This window comes from Ailuropoda melanoleuca, chromosome 5 (assembly GCF_002007445.2).
Source record: "Ailuropoda melanoleuca isolate Jingjing chromosome 5, ASM200744v2, whole genome shotgun sequence".
NCBI classification, from domain to species: Eukaryota; Metazoa; Chordata; class Mammalia; order Carnivora; family Ursidae; genus Ailuropoda; species Ailuropoda melanoleuca.
In genome coordinates this window covers 97,479,975-97,493,866 of record NC_048222.1, presented here as the reverse complement: position 1 = coordinate 97,493,866, position 13,892 = coordinate 97,479,975, and the positions used below count along the sequence as shown (strand labels likewise).

Here is a 13,892-nt window from a genome sequence, read left to right as displayed (position 1 = left end):
TGGCACCAAGGAATATTTGGAGCAGAGTGTAGTCACATAGCTTGGAAATAATCCTTACCTATTTCTGACTTGCCTTCCCTTACTTCCTTCCCTCCCTGCCTCTCTCCCTGCTTCCCTCCCTCCCTCTCTCTGTCTTTCTTCTTTCTCTCTCCATTTCTCTTTCTTTCTTTCTTGCTCTTTCTTTCCTTCCTTCCTTTCTTTTTTCTTTCTTTTCTTTTCTTTTTTCTTTTCTTTCTTTTCTTTCTTTCTTTCTTTCTTTCTTTCTATTTCTCTTTCTTTCTTTTTTTCTTTTTTCTTTTCTTTTTCCTCTCCCCCCCCCCCGACTTTTCTTAAAAATCCTAAGGATTATAGGTATGTTTTTTAAGTTGCCCACGTTCTTATTTAATTTGTATTATATATATATAATTTCTTAAATTATGACTTTAGACTCTTAAATGATACTAAGTTTCAGCTGCTGTTAATAAGACTGAAGAAGTGTTCTTTTAATGTATGCCCCTGATCTTACAGAAAGCCCTTTGGAATTCCTTAATTTTTTTTTTTGGAAACTTTTTCAGCTCTGTGTTTTTCCCCTTAGAAACTTTTCTAGGGCAGTGCTGTCTTGTAGGTTTAACTTGATTTTCTGTAAGGGTAGGTATAGTAATTTTCATTTTTTATTACTTCCTGGTGTGTTCGTCATTTTGAGGTGTGTTTTGTGTATTATTTGTTCTTTATTATGTCAGCAGCCTACTGTGCTAATGTTTTAAATACTTCTAGTTTTCATTTATGCCTTTTAACTAAAACATGAGAACCCCTTATTTAATGTCATATTAAATGGTGTGTGCATTTGATCACTTTTCACATTGGATATTTCATTGTGTAGATTGGATCCTCTAATTACTGCTTTGTTGCACTCACATAAAACTTAATGAAATGTCTTGTACTTTATTCTTATTGGCTGTGTTTTGTGCTTTACTGTCTAAACAACTATATGTCATTTGCAAACCTAAAGATTTCTCTCCATTCCCTCTCTACTAAATCATCTAAAATTCTTAAAGAATTGATCTTAGTATCACCTAGGGTAGATCTTATCTGTTATACATCTCTATCTGGTTTCCTTTTTTATCTCTATGCTTATTTTCCAGAACTGAGTTTTAAAAATAGTTTATAGAACTTTTTTCAAGATTTTAAAAAGCTTAGTAAATAATGATATTTACTTCCTTTTTTTACATATTTGTCGTTTCAAAGAATCACATAGGAAAAGCAAAAGTGTTTTGCGGACATAGTGAATTTCTAGCTAACATTTTTCATTACTCTCCCTGTTCATTCCTACCTTATAGCTTCTGGTTTGTAAGCAAACACTAGTCATCTTTGCCTTAGAGACAAGAGGCCTAGTCATTAGGCCTAGCATGTGCATTCATGACCTACTCTTTGTCTCTTTTGAGGCCACTCTTTACTTCTGGGTTCTTGGCTGTGTTTGAAAGAATGGATTTTTTGATAAATGAAATAATATAGTCTCCTCTGCTAGAGTGCATTCTGTGTGCACTTGCCTTTTCTGCTCTTCTGCTCTGTGTATTCAAGGAGTTACCTGAAGGACAGTATTACTTCTCCTACAGTTCACATATTTGTGCTGTTCACTAGAACTTGAGTCTTTAGTGACTTCAAAGAAAGTTTCGTCAGATTCTAGTGTATCTCATTTCCTAAAAGATTCTCATGGAAGTATTTTTTAATAGCACATTTTAGAGGATGCAAACTTTTCATCTCCAGAGTAATAGTGTTAGTGCAAATAATATCTTCTACCATAAAATTCTTTTGACCCAATGGCAAATTTGTACAAGGATTTTCACCAGGATTTTCTCTTCATGGTTCTAGCTTGCATATAGCTGTTTCAGAATAAATCTGCTGCAGTGTTAAGGTGGGAGCTATCACAGATAGGGCAAAGTTGAGGTATCTGAGTCCACTAGTGAAAAATTTTCAGGAGAAATGGGCTTGTAATATGCACAACCACTTGAATTAAGAAAAAGAGTCTTGAATACCTTTTCCTTAAACTTATTTAGAATAAGTTGATTTGAAAATTTAGAAAGAGGCACCTGAGTGCCTCAGTCAGTTAAGCGTCTACCTTTGGCTCAGGTCATGATCTCAGGGTACTTGGATGGAGCCCTACATCAGGCTCCCTGCTCAGTGGGGAGTCTGCTTCTCCCTCTCCCTCTGCCCCTCCTTCTTGCTCGTACGCTCTCTCTCTCTCTCAAATAAATAAATAAAATGTTTTCTTTTAATTTAGAAAAATTAAATACACTTTTTAGGTGAAAGAAATTCTTAACCAAAGCTTAGAAGAAAATTTATATGCATTTTATACTTTGCATATTTTTATAGTTTGCAATTGATTCAGTTCCCATCCATTAGAATTCCCTAACTGGGAATGACGTAAAATAGCCTAACATAAAACACATTCATACTGATTTTCTGTTACTTACATTATCAATTTGAAAACATGATATTGGAATTTTCCAGAAAAATATGTGTCTGAAATTCAAGAAATTGAATGGTTCCTTGTCAGTCTGTGTAAATAATGATTAAAAATTTCTTTCTCCACTAGTTGTTTTTGTTTTTCATTTTCATTTATTTGGAGAATTGGCCTAAATTTACAATTTATATTTCATAAATCTTTTTTTTCTCTTCCTAGTTTTGGCAAGCGTTCTGCAGGAAGCTTTAGGCGTGGCTGTGAATGCATTGTTTTAGAGCCTTCTGAAATGATTGTGGTAAGAATACTTCTGTGAAGACTTTTTTCCCTAAAAAAAAAATTATAAAATAAAAGCCCTTTAACAAAGTACTTCTAATAGTACATTTATTTATTTTATAACTTTAGATATATTTATTTCATAAATCTGAGTTCATAATCATAATATTGTAATTACTTATGGGATTCAATGAAATAAAAAAGATAGAAGACTCAAAAAGATAGAAGACGCAAGTACCTAAGTGTTTCATGCTTGAACTTTGTCAAATCAGTCTATGATATTGCCATTTAATTGAAATTTGGGGAGAATATTTGAATTGCAGGGCTTTAGCTCTCCAAATATTAATTGGAATTAGTGAAATACCTCAGATGAGTCAAGGTGGTATATATCCAGGCAACCGTTAACATAAAGAAATCACTTTCTGTTTTTTTGTGTGTGTCCTATGTCAATATATTTTTAAAATCCTACAATTCAGTTAAAAAGAGAGATTAAGATTTCAACAGAGTGTCTAAGCAACATACTAGTCCCCCAATTTTCTGGCCTAATATAGAAGATGGTGGGAGCATTTTATTCACATTTAGTGAAGTATTTGGTAGAAAGCTGTAAGTCTATTTTCAGAGGAGATTTAGGGTTTTTCCCTATGATGTAGGAGAGGAGTTCATCAGAATGAAAACTTCCTTGTCAAAGGTAGTGAAAACCTTTGGTAAAATTTCACAAAATTTACTCTTCAGTGAGACAGTAGCGTGGTGGTGAGTAAAGATTTGGGATTGGAAAAATGTGGGTGGTTACATAGGAGTTTCCAGCAACAGGTCTTAAAAAGCAAAAAGCATTTTAGATATTTCCTAGAGATTTTGACCTCTGTTAGTGCTATTTTGTGTTTCTCTAAGGGACTTTTGATCTTCAAAATTCTTTGAGGATTTTATACTTGCTGATATTATACAAACTCTGAAGTTTGCCAGTATGAGAATGGTCTTAGAATCTTAGTACGCCCTGATTGTGAGCAATCACATTTTCGTTATGTAAGTGTGATGAGGATTGACCTAAGGTAACTTTTATTCTGGTTAGTCCATTCATCAGTTTCTAAAATGTTGAAAATGAGGATTTTTTTTTTTAAATAACACTATTTATAAAAAGAGAAACTGAATCTCCAGATTGAAATAGGAAGAGAAACCCTTAGGTAACCTACCAAAGCCAGTCTGCTAGCAGTCCTGTTTGAGTCATTTGGGATTTGGGGGTTTTTACAGCTTTACTCACATATGTCAGGGTTAGGACAATGGGGCAGTTGCTTTCCTAATGCGAGGCAATGTATCCTGTGAGTTCTTTCACTAATAAATCAGTACAAAGATTACTGAAAATATCCTTCCCTTTGAAACTGCAGGAAATTCAAGAGTTACTCATATTGTCCTAAGTGGAACTGAAAATGCTTCTTCATAAAAGAAAAGTTGCTCAAAACCAATTAGTTCCAGAGAAGTTCAAAAACACTTAGTCTGTCTAGTTTGTCCATGAATGTCTTTGCAGAATGAATGAATATGGACTTATCTCTAAGTTTTATGCTGCGTCTAATCTTTATATGGAACGTTGTGTTTGAGGAAATAAATTTTTGGTGGGGTTTTATTTCAGGTGGACTATATGGATGAAAATGAAGAATATTTTCAGCGTCAAGCTTCTCATCGACAATCTCGAAGGAGATTTAGAAAAATCAACCAGAAAGGTGAAAGGCAAACAATTATTGATACTGTGGATCCGTATCCTGTGGGCAAACCACCTTTGCCTCGAGGCTATCATACGGTAAGTTATTGAGTATAATATTTTTTATCTTCAGTTTTTTGGTTGGGAATTTTGTGAAAAGACATGTGCATTTCCTATTTTAATTAAATAATTCCTTTCTGTGATATGTGCTAGAAACACATATAGTATTAATAGTTTTAAAGAGCATTGAAATAAGATACCAAAAGACATTGTTTAGCCTTTTATTTCTTGAAATGTCCTCTGAGGATTAGGTTTGTGATCAGCAATGCAGTTTTAATTGGGATATTTTAAGTTCGTACCTTAATCTAAAATTTGAACTCCCCCTGCTCCTACCCCAGTGATAGGCATCAGACTTACTTTTTATTTCAAATGTTGATATATAACAATCATATGTTATTTTCATACTTCGCATACCACTGTGAGAATATTACTTGATACTTTTGTTTTGTTTTTAAGTGAAAGCATAATTTGAAGTGATGCTTTTTAAAATCCCAATGTAAAGATGGTCTGAAGTATTTCTGATGGGTTCAAAGATTCTCTTAAATGCTGTAGCCCACTTGATCATTATTTATTTCATAAGTATTTGATAAAGCATATTTATGTTTGAGGAAACAGAGGCACAGATAATGAGTGATTTGTACAAGACCCCAATAAAGTCAGTTTTAGGACCTTATTTTTCTTATTCCTTTCTTTCTGCTTAGCTGCACTATGCTCGTTTCCCCTGAGAATATATTTGAGGATTTCTATTTTCAAAAAGAAAGTAACATGAGTTCTTACACATGTCATAATAGAGTCAAAGATGGTTTGTCTGTACATAAATACCATTAAGTGAGTAGTCATTATATGTGAAATTAATTTTAAAATAAAAATATAAAAAACATAAAAATAGGTAATTGATAACTGTTTTACATTTCTCATTTGTTTTGCTTACCTACACTTTCCTTTCCTTTTGCAAATAAGTATAAATGCAAAATACATGGGAAAATATATAGACAAAGTTATATACTCAATGTTTGGTAACTTTTAGTGATACGATATATTTTATACCCATACTTCATATGTTGTATTTCTGAGAGCTCTTTGTGTGTGAATATTTAAGCAGTTTTGACTACCAGCTACCCGCCTAATCCTTTCACTATCCATGCACTATTTTAATTTAACATGAATTTTATAGTTGAATCATTTCATTGAGTTCCTTTGGAAAGGGTAGCTTTTTGCTCATCATAAAGAGAGCTTTGTTTGTCCTTTTGAGAGACTTGGTATAAAAAAAAAAACACTATGAAAGGTTTTTTTGTTACCATTGTCTGTAAAAGAAGGTAGTATTTTTAGTGTTGATATAGCATCATGGAAGAAGGAAATTTGGATTAAAAATAGTTGCACATATTAATAGTTGCATATATTATTTTAGCCTGGTGCTAATATTATTAATATTCTTTCTGCTCTGGAATTATTTTTCCAAATCAGATTCCATACTAAGATAGTGGGAACGTGAATTACTTAAAATTTAGTATTAAAGCTGATAGGTTTAATTTATAGTCCTTTTTTTCACACTTAAGTTGGGGGAATCCTGTAACTGTTTTTCTCTTTTATTCCCATTTGTTCCCCTCTTTATGGAATATTTCACTCACTTCCGCTATGTGACTTCCCTTTTTTGTTTGATTTAAAAAAAATTTTGCAGGGTTTTTTATTATTATAAGATTACTTTTTAAATTTTAATTTAATGGTTTTAATAAATATCTTACCTGGTCAACAGGTACTTTTATTAGGGAATATTCAGTGCTGGGATGAAAAATTTAACTTGATTACTAATGGATCATGTACAAGCTTACTAATATGTGACACGTTGGTATTAATTTTACTAAATGAGTTCAGATTGGCAGCAATATGGTCATAATTGAAAATACTGGATCCTTTTGTGTGTGTGCAAGGTGTGTTTTAATTATATTTATGTAATATTTATTATTTCACCTAAATACATGATTTTAACATAGAAAACAACAAAATTTTGTTTTGTATATATGGTGCCACAGGACAAAAAGAGTGAAATGAAAATTATTATTCTTCATTAGTCCTAAGTTATATTTACTTATTCTTAACGGAAATATTTCTCTTTGAAAGAACCCTAGTAGAGTGGGACTGAGGGTGAAAAGTTTATTTAGAAGATGCATGATCATACTTCACAGGTGATTTTAAATGATTTCGGTGCATTTCAAGTGCATGGCTAAAAAACATAGAGAACATTAGACATTCAGCCAATTCTATATGGTCATCTTAACCTAATTTTAACATTGTCTTCATTTTGGCAGATATTCTATAGCATGTCTGATAATGTTCATCTTTTCCTTTCCTCCTTTATGGCACTCATTTCATTTTGGCTCAAAGGAATGCACTAAATCTCAGGTATTGTAATTTGTATGTGGTCTCCTAATACTAACCGAAGTTTATTTGTGAATTTGCTTTGTAACTAATGAGTTTATAATATTGATGTGTTTGGCTTGGTCTTGTTCTTTTGTATTTTGCTCTGATTCAGTGAACTCTCTACAGAAACTGTTAGTGGTGTAGGTGACGGCATGGTCTACTTTATTCGTGCGGATGTAGTGATGGACTGTCCAGCTTAGGTCCACCTAAGTGCAACCTACTTATTTCTTTTTTTTTTGTAAGAATGAGTTGAAGGAAGCACTGTGCTTAACTAACATGATTTGCAAGTAAAGAAGAGAGAAAGACAGACGTAATAGAAATTTAATTGCTTTTTATGGGAAAGCTTATGGGAAACCCATTAGGAATTTACATTTTAAATGCTGTAGGTAAAAGCTTTAAATTGCAGGAATCCCAATATGAGAGCATTTTGGGAGACTACTAGTAAAATTTTAGTCAGATGAGTAAAGGCTTAGTCAAAAAGGAAATGAGAATTTAAAAATGCTTGTGTCTTCTTATTTCTACTTTATTTTTAACCAGAATTCATGCTTTACTTCATTCTATATTTTAATCAAGAAGCCTATAATAATATCTTTGCTCATTTCTTTCATGCCAACACATGACTCATTTATGATTTTCAGTGTTACTCTTATGAAATTTTGGGTCAGATTGGGGGTTATTAGGGAATTTGGAATAAAGGAAGGAAAACTGATTTATCTCTGGAGACAAATTGGTTAAGTAGCTAGTAAAATCTTATGATTGTGTTTTCTTATTGCCCAGGAAAAAGATCATGTGTAATTTAATTCACATTAGAAGAAGTCTACTGTCAATATAATATCTTTGGCTATTAGAGTACCCTTGCCTGAAAGCATGAAATATTTGTATAGTTTTTCAAATTAAAATGAGGCAGTAAATTTATGTTCTGTGCAAGGGAATGCATATTAAAATGCCACAGGTGTCACGGCTGCTATATTGTACTTGAGAAGCACTGCTAAATTTTAAGTGATCTGGTAAATCTTAAACATTTTCAGACCATTTGTAAATTTAACAAAATTTTGATGTAATTATATACTTCTTAAAATTGCACCAGTGTTTTGGGCTTTTATCTGGTAAAAGTATACTCTGAAAATATGTAACTTTAATATTTTAAAAGATACATCAATATATAATTAATCTTTGTCTTTTTTAATATGAAGAATTACCAGTTAGTCTAATTCCCATTTAGAACTGTGAATTGAATTGAAAATGTACACTGAGTTATGATCTATACTTTATGTACACTTTTTAAAATTAGATGTGTTGCAGTAGTTTAAAACAGATTATAATAATTTTCTTCAGAAATATGAGTACTCAAATAGTGCATGTGGAATGTTTTCAAGATATTTTTTCAAGGCAAGTATATGAAGTTTGCAGAGGGAATAATAAGCATTTTAAAATGCAGTGAGAAGGGAATATTGGAGATGGCTTTCATTAGCATTTTCCTACATTTTGTTGCTTTGAGGTTGAGGCTGTATTTAAGATTGCCAGAAAAGAGGATGTGGCGTGAGTTTTCAGTCTTAGAGTAGATAATGAGAATAGAGGCAGGTAGTAGATAAGATTCTTGGCAGAAGATGTGGGATCAATCTCTTTAGACTTTGGACGAGTTTATTTTGTCTCTGGGTCCAAAGTAGGGTAGAGGAAGAAAGCTTTGTTTAATTTTATCCATAATTACAGACCCTGCCTGTCTATATTTATGGGTAATTTATTCCAGGAGTTTGTGATTTATTCTAGAAGATACTTAAGGGGAGGACTTAACTTACCTGATTGCGGAGACTGGTACATACTTGTTCTGTCATCTTTTATTTCTTTTTTAATTTTAATAAAAAGAGAGCTCTGCTCTCTTCTCAGTTTAGAAAGAACAAAATCATACAGAGATATTAGACTGAAGACTGAAGAAAGCTTGTCCTGTCTCTACCATGGAGTTTATATGTACCAACAGACATTTCAGCCTAGCAAGGCTGGAAGAATTGAAAGGGTCTTGGTGCTTTGTAGTTCTGATTGACTTTCCACTTCCCATTCCTGCTTATCCCCAACAGATGGCTCTGTTTTTTTTTTAATAGTTTAATTATCAAATATCTATTGAGTATTACCTATGTATTTAGAACAGAAGTACTGTTCTAAAACATTTCACATAAATTAAGTCATTTAATATACATAACTACCCTGTGAGGGATGGATTATTATTACTACATTTTACAGATTAGGAAATGAAAGAACAAGATTAGGGGATGTGCTAAAGGACACACAGCTAATAAGTAATTGAGCCAGAATTCGAACCCCAGAGGTCTGGCTCCAGACAAACCTCTTCACATCATTCTATACTGCAGAGCACAGTGAACTCAATGAATGACAGTGATCTCTTTTAAAATATGGAAAAAAAAATGGATTACATAGAAAAAGGATGTATTCCTCAGCTATCATAACTTCATAGCCAAACATTTTATGAGATTTGATTTGGTTTAAGTAGTATTTTGGAAATGTCCATGACTAGAAATTGTTAGGATGAGAAGAGACAGTCAAAATCCAAGATGGCCTTGTGACATTTACGTGTGTGTGTGTGTGTGTGTGTTTAATCTTGGAATGTTTTATTTGATCAGGTGTACTAAAGGATATTTTCCCAAGGAATGGCTCTGTTTTATACAAATTTGAATTAGGAGGATTTGAACACAGTATAACATAAAACATTCATAAAGCTTCAATCAATGCAAAATTTTTGAAATAATGGAAACTGGTTGATCATATAAAAAGATATCTTCCACTCATTTTATTAGTAGTCCTTTTCTACAACATAAATATACACTTCAGAGCACTGTTTAATAATTACATTATTACATTTTTCAGATTAGGCTTAGTTTAAAATTCTTGCAGATGTATAAAAGGTAATAAAAATACTGCATAAAATTATTAAGTTAATATAATGTAAGTTGAATACAATGTAATATTAATGGGAATAATTTTTGTATTACAGTCAGCGATAATACAATATCTATAAAATGTGGCACCAATGTAATAAGATTGATCCATGTGTGAGGCTTATGGAAATGAGTCCTATTTTTTATAAGGTTATTCTTTATAATAATATAAGACAAGTTCCATTTCTAATAATTGTTATATAATCATTCCTCAGTTATATCTTATATTTCTCTGAAGTAGATCTTTTTTTGAAAGATAGCTTTAAGTTGGTTTCATTTTCAGTTAAGGACTACTTGATAGGTTTGGTTAGTTTCAAAAATTGTTAGATATTGAAACAAATGAAAAATTACAGTGTTTTTGTGATTATGCACTTTTATTTGACAAGTCGTTTTGATGTGGACTATTGTTCTTGTATTAGAAATAGTGTTTTCACTCGTGTTATGACTTTGCTTTTTCACTGATTTAATTTTTTGCTGAAGTCTTCTTAGTTTAATACACTATTTGCTGCTTAAGAGTAAGAGAATATGATTTGAGTAATATATCAGTGATATTTACTTTACAAATATACTTGTATATTTGCTAGATGTCCTAGAATATTAAGGTCTTAGGATTTTAACTTATAACAATCAGTTCACATCATAATATACCTGACTATGATTTATTCATATGATGATATTTTAAAAATCTGTTTATATGCTTGTATAGAAAATATTCAAATATAGGGGATATTTCCTAATTATTTTGACATTTTCATTCGTCTTTAAATTCGTCAAGCATTTGTTCGCTTAATTAAACCTAAAGCCTTTGTCTTCAATAATGTCATCAGTGCCTCTCTGTGAATTATAATAGGATGGAGTTTCAGGAAATGTGTGTATTCCCTTTCTTGTATCACAGAAAGGAAAGCTCAGTATTTTCATTTACATATTTTATTCATTTAATGAATATTTATCAAGTGCCCACCTTGTTTCAGGTTTGTGCCAGACGCTAGAGCTATAAAGGTCTACAGGACAGGCATATTTTGCCCTTATTGTCCTTTTAGTTTCATAGGGGATATAGATAAACGGGCAACTAAAATATAAGAAATTCTAGGTACAGTGGAGGCACATAGGGCATTTGAGGAATCAGGCATGATTTCTTAATGTCTTGGCTCAAAGGAAAATATTCTTCAATCCAGGAAAGCCCAATACAAATGTGAAAACTGAATTGGTAAAGAATAGAAAAAAGAGGTGTGGAGAGAGTGTTAGACAGTAGTGGTGTATATATTTAAAAAAAAAAACAAACCCACAAGTTTTGCCAGATCTTAGTTATTGTATGCATGCCTGATGTTTGATGTTTGCATCAGGGTCTTGGAGTGTCAAAAATACTCCTCGCTTTTCACACCCATTATCAGCAGGTTTACTGGCTCCTCTTCACCTAGATCATGTTGCATTTTAAAATCCTGCAGAAAGCTCCCTGTGGAAAGGTCTTTGAACAATAGGTGGACATAACAATTGTGTGCCATATGTGCTGCAATTTCTAACAAAATGCAGCATGGAAAAACTGCTGCAGTGGGCTCCATTTCCTTGCTTTGGGGGGAGTATTTCTCTTTCTTGCAGTTATAATCAGGTATTTATGTTCATTTAATTTATACAGATTGGGAAATTATACTATAGAGCATGTATCGAAATTGAAATGTAAATCAGGAAATAGTTTAAAACATGAAATGATTTCTCTTTGCGCTATTAACAGCATGCATTGCAAATTCATGCAAGGCAGTTGAGAATAGTATGCAGTGTGCTGTTTACCCAAGTTTCAGCTTCTGTTAGAGGATGTCTATTTTTATATATTACATCATCTCTGCTGCAGAACTCCCGTGTCCACTGGGATTTACTGTTCTTTCATTCCATTTTGAAAGAAAGCTTGTATTGATGTCATAATTGGACCCATCTTTTGGTTGCACTTGGAAATTGAAAGTAATAAGAGTGTTGTATAGCAAGTCATGCAATATTTCAAGCAATTTATTTGTCAGAAAGACCACTGCTACTTTGTCCTGCCTCTGATTGTGAACACTGGTGGCTCTCTGTGCTTGTATATGTTTTAAATATACTTGGCTAAAATTTAGCTTTTAGTCTGAACAGCAAAGATCCTTTTCATCTTAGACTGTTTCATTTCTTATGTGATGTTTTTCTTCATGAGGTTTTGCAGTGCTACATGCTGATTTGAAAAATGTCTCTTTTCTTTGGGAAAATCTACTTTGATATTCAGACCTATTTCCTAACAGTGCTGAATTGATCTTTTTACAATTAAGTCATCAGTAAGTTGTCTGTTTCACTCTTTGAAATATCAGGTGACTAGAAATGTTCTCTTTTGATTTTGAACCAGTATTAAAACATTGTTAACTAGAAATGCCTTTCTATTAGCTGGAAGTTACTCTGGAAGAAACTCTAGGTTTGTATTCAGTGTATAGGTGTTAGGTTAAAATCATTTGTGACAGGAAATATTTAAATTAATTATTAAAATGCCTACTATATGATATACATATTTATGTATATAAGATCTCCCCCTTATTCCCTTAAGAAAAATTAGTCATTATCCATATCTCAGTAGTAAATCTTTTTTCAAACCTTTGCTACAAAAAAAAAAAAAACAAAAAACCCCGAAAACTGATTAGGAGCAAACTTACACTTTTAAAAAATAATAGCTTTATTGAATTATAATTCACATACCATACAGTTTACTTATTTAAACAGCATAAGTCAATGGTTTTTCTTTTTTCTTCTTTTTTTTTTTTAGGTAAGAAACACATAACATTAAATTTACTGTCTTAACCATTTTTAAATGTATAGTTCAGTAGTGTTAAGAATATCAATAGTAGGGGCGCCTGGGTGGCACAGCGGTTAAGTGTCTGCCTTCGGCTCAGGGCGTGATCCCGGCGTTATGGGTTCGAGCCCCACATCAGGCTCCTCTGCTATGAGCCTGCTTCTTCCTCTCCCACTCCCCCTGCTTGTGTTCCCTCTCTCGCTAGCTGTCNTAGGTAAGAAACACATAACATTAAATTTACTATCTTAACCATTTTTAAATGTATAGTTCAGTAGTGTTAAGAATATCAATAGTAAACTTTTGACTGACTTGAACATATGCAGTTCACATTATACCTAAATATCCTTTGTGGTTTAAATTACACAGAGGCTGAAAAATGACTAAGATATTTTGGAAAAAATAATTATAGACTCTATCGAGTAATTGTATTAGAGCAATTTCTTATGGACTTAGTATGGGATCAAGGAGTCCTTTATTTTTCTTACGTCTTCCTTTCTCTCTTTCAAGTGAAACATAGGTGACAGTTGGATGTAATATGGAATTTGGAATTGCTAGCCTGGAGGAGAAATGATGTGAGAGTAGAGTGAGCCAATCTGAAATATGAATTGCTCCTTGGGATGACTGATTGACAGACTAATTGAGAAGGGAAGATTTTAAGGAAGAAAAAGAAAATATTCAGGTTGTCTTGATTTTTACTTAGGTGTCTGTGAGGATTGTAATGATAACTGGTCACTTGTGGGTTTCGTACAATCCAGAAAGCATTTGCAAATGTTAGAAAATAAAATCAAAATCTCAAAGTAAGTTGTAATATTTTCCTTTCACTAATTATTAGCATACTTCTACTTTGTACCCATTTCTTTATACAGTTTTTAAACTGAACCTTAGAAAAGCTGAATCATCAGGAATTTTGGAACACTCAGGAAAGTGTTTCGGGAAAAAAGGTCATTTTGCTATTTGTTAATTTGTGACATAAGCATGAGCATCCCAGCTAACTGGGATGTAGAGAATACCTGAGCATCATTGATATTCTTGATGATATTGACGCCCTTGACAGTGGGCATTTTGGATGAGCACTTCATAGCTTCGGTCTTTTTATGTCTCCTTGGTATGAACATTTTCCTAACTTTAATTAGACTGGAAGAGTATGATCAACTAACCATTCAGCAAGTAGATTAAGGTATTAGAGGGTTCAGCTGAAGCTGTAATTCATGTAAACACAGGATTTTGTCTTAAAGGAGTCTCTGGATGTTTGATAACTGTGTA

The 13,892-nt window shown here is 32.6% G+C and overlaps 1 protein-coding gene across 13 annotated transcripts in view; it reads left to right on the top strand.

The window, feature by feature from the left end:
- The window catches only part of RAPGEF2 (Rap guanine nucleotide exchange factor 2), a 231,490-nt gene that overhangs the window by 119,324 nt on the left and 98,274 nt on the right, over positions 1-13,892 (top strand). For 10 of the 13 annotated variants that reach the window (XM_034661433.1, XM_019802223.2, XM_019802221.2 and 7 more), the window contains 3 exons: positions 2,660-2,735; positions 4,335-4,502; positions 6,846-6,863. In XM_034661433.1, coding sequence (XP_034517324.1) covers positions 2,660-2,735; positions 4,335-4,502; positions 6,846-6,863 — 262 coding nt within the window. The remainder of the gene's footprint in view (positions 1-2,659; positions 2,736-4,334; positions 4,503-6,845; positions 6,864-13,892) is intronic. The other 3 variants (XM_002921668.4, XM_019802224.2, XM_019802220.2) reach the window with 1 other exon arrangement.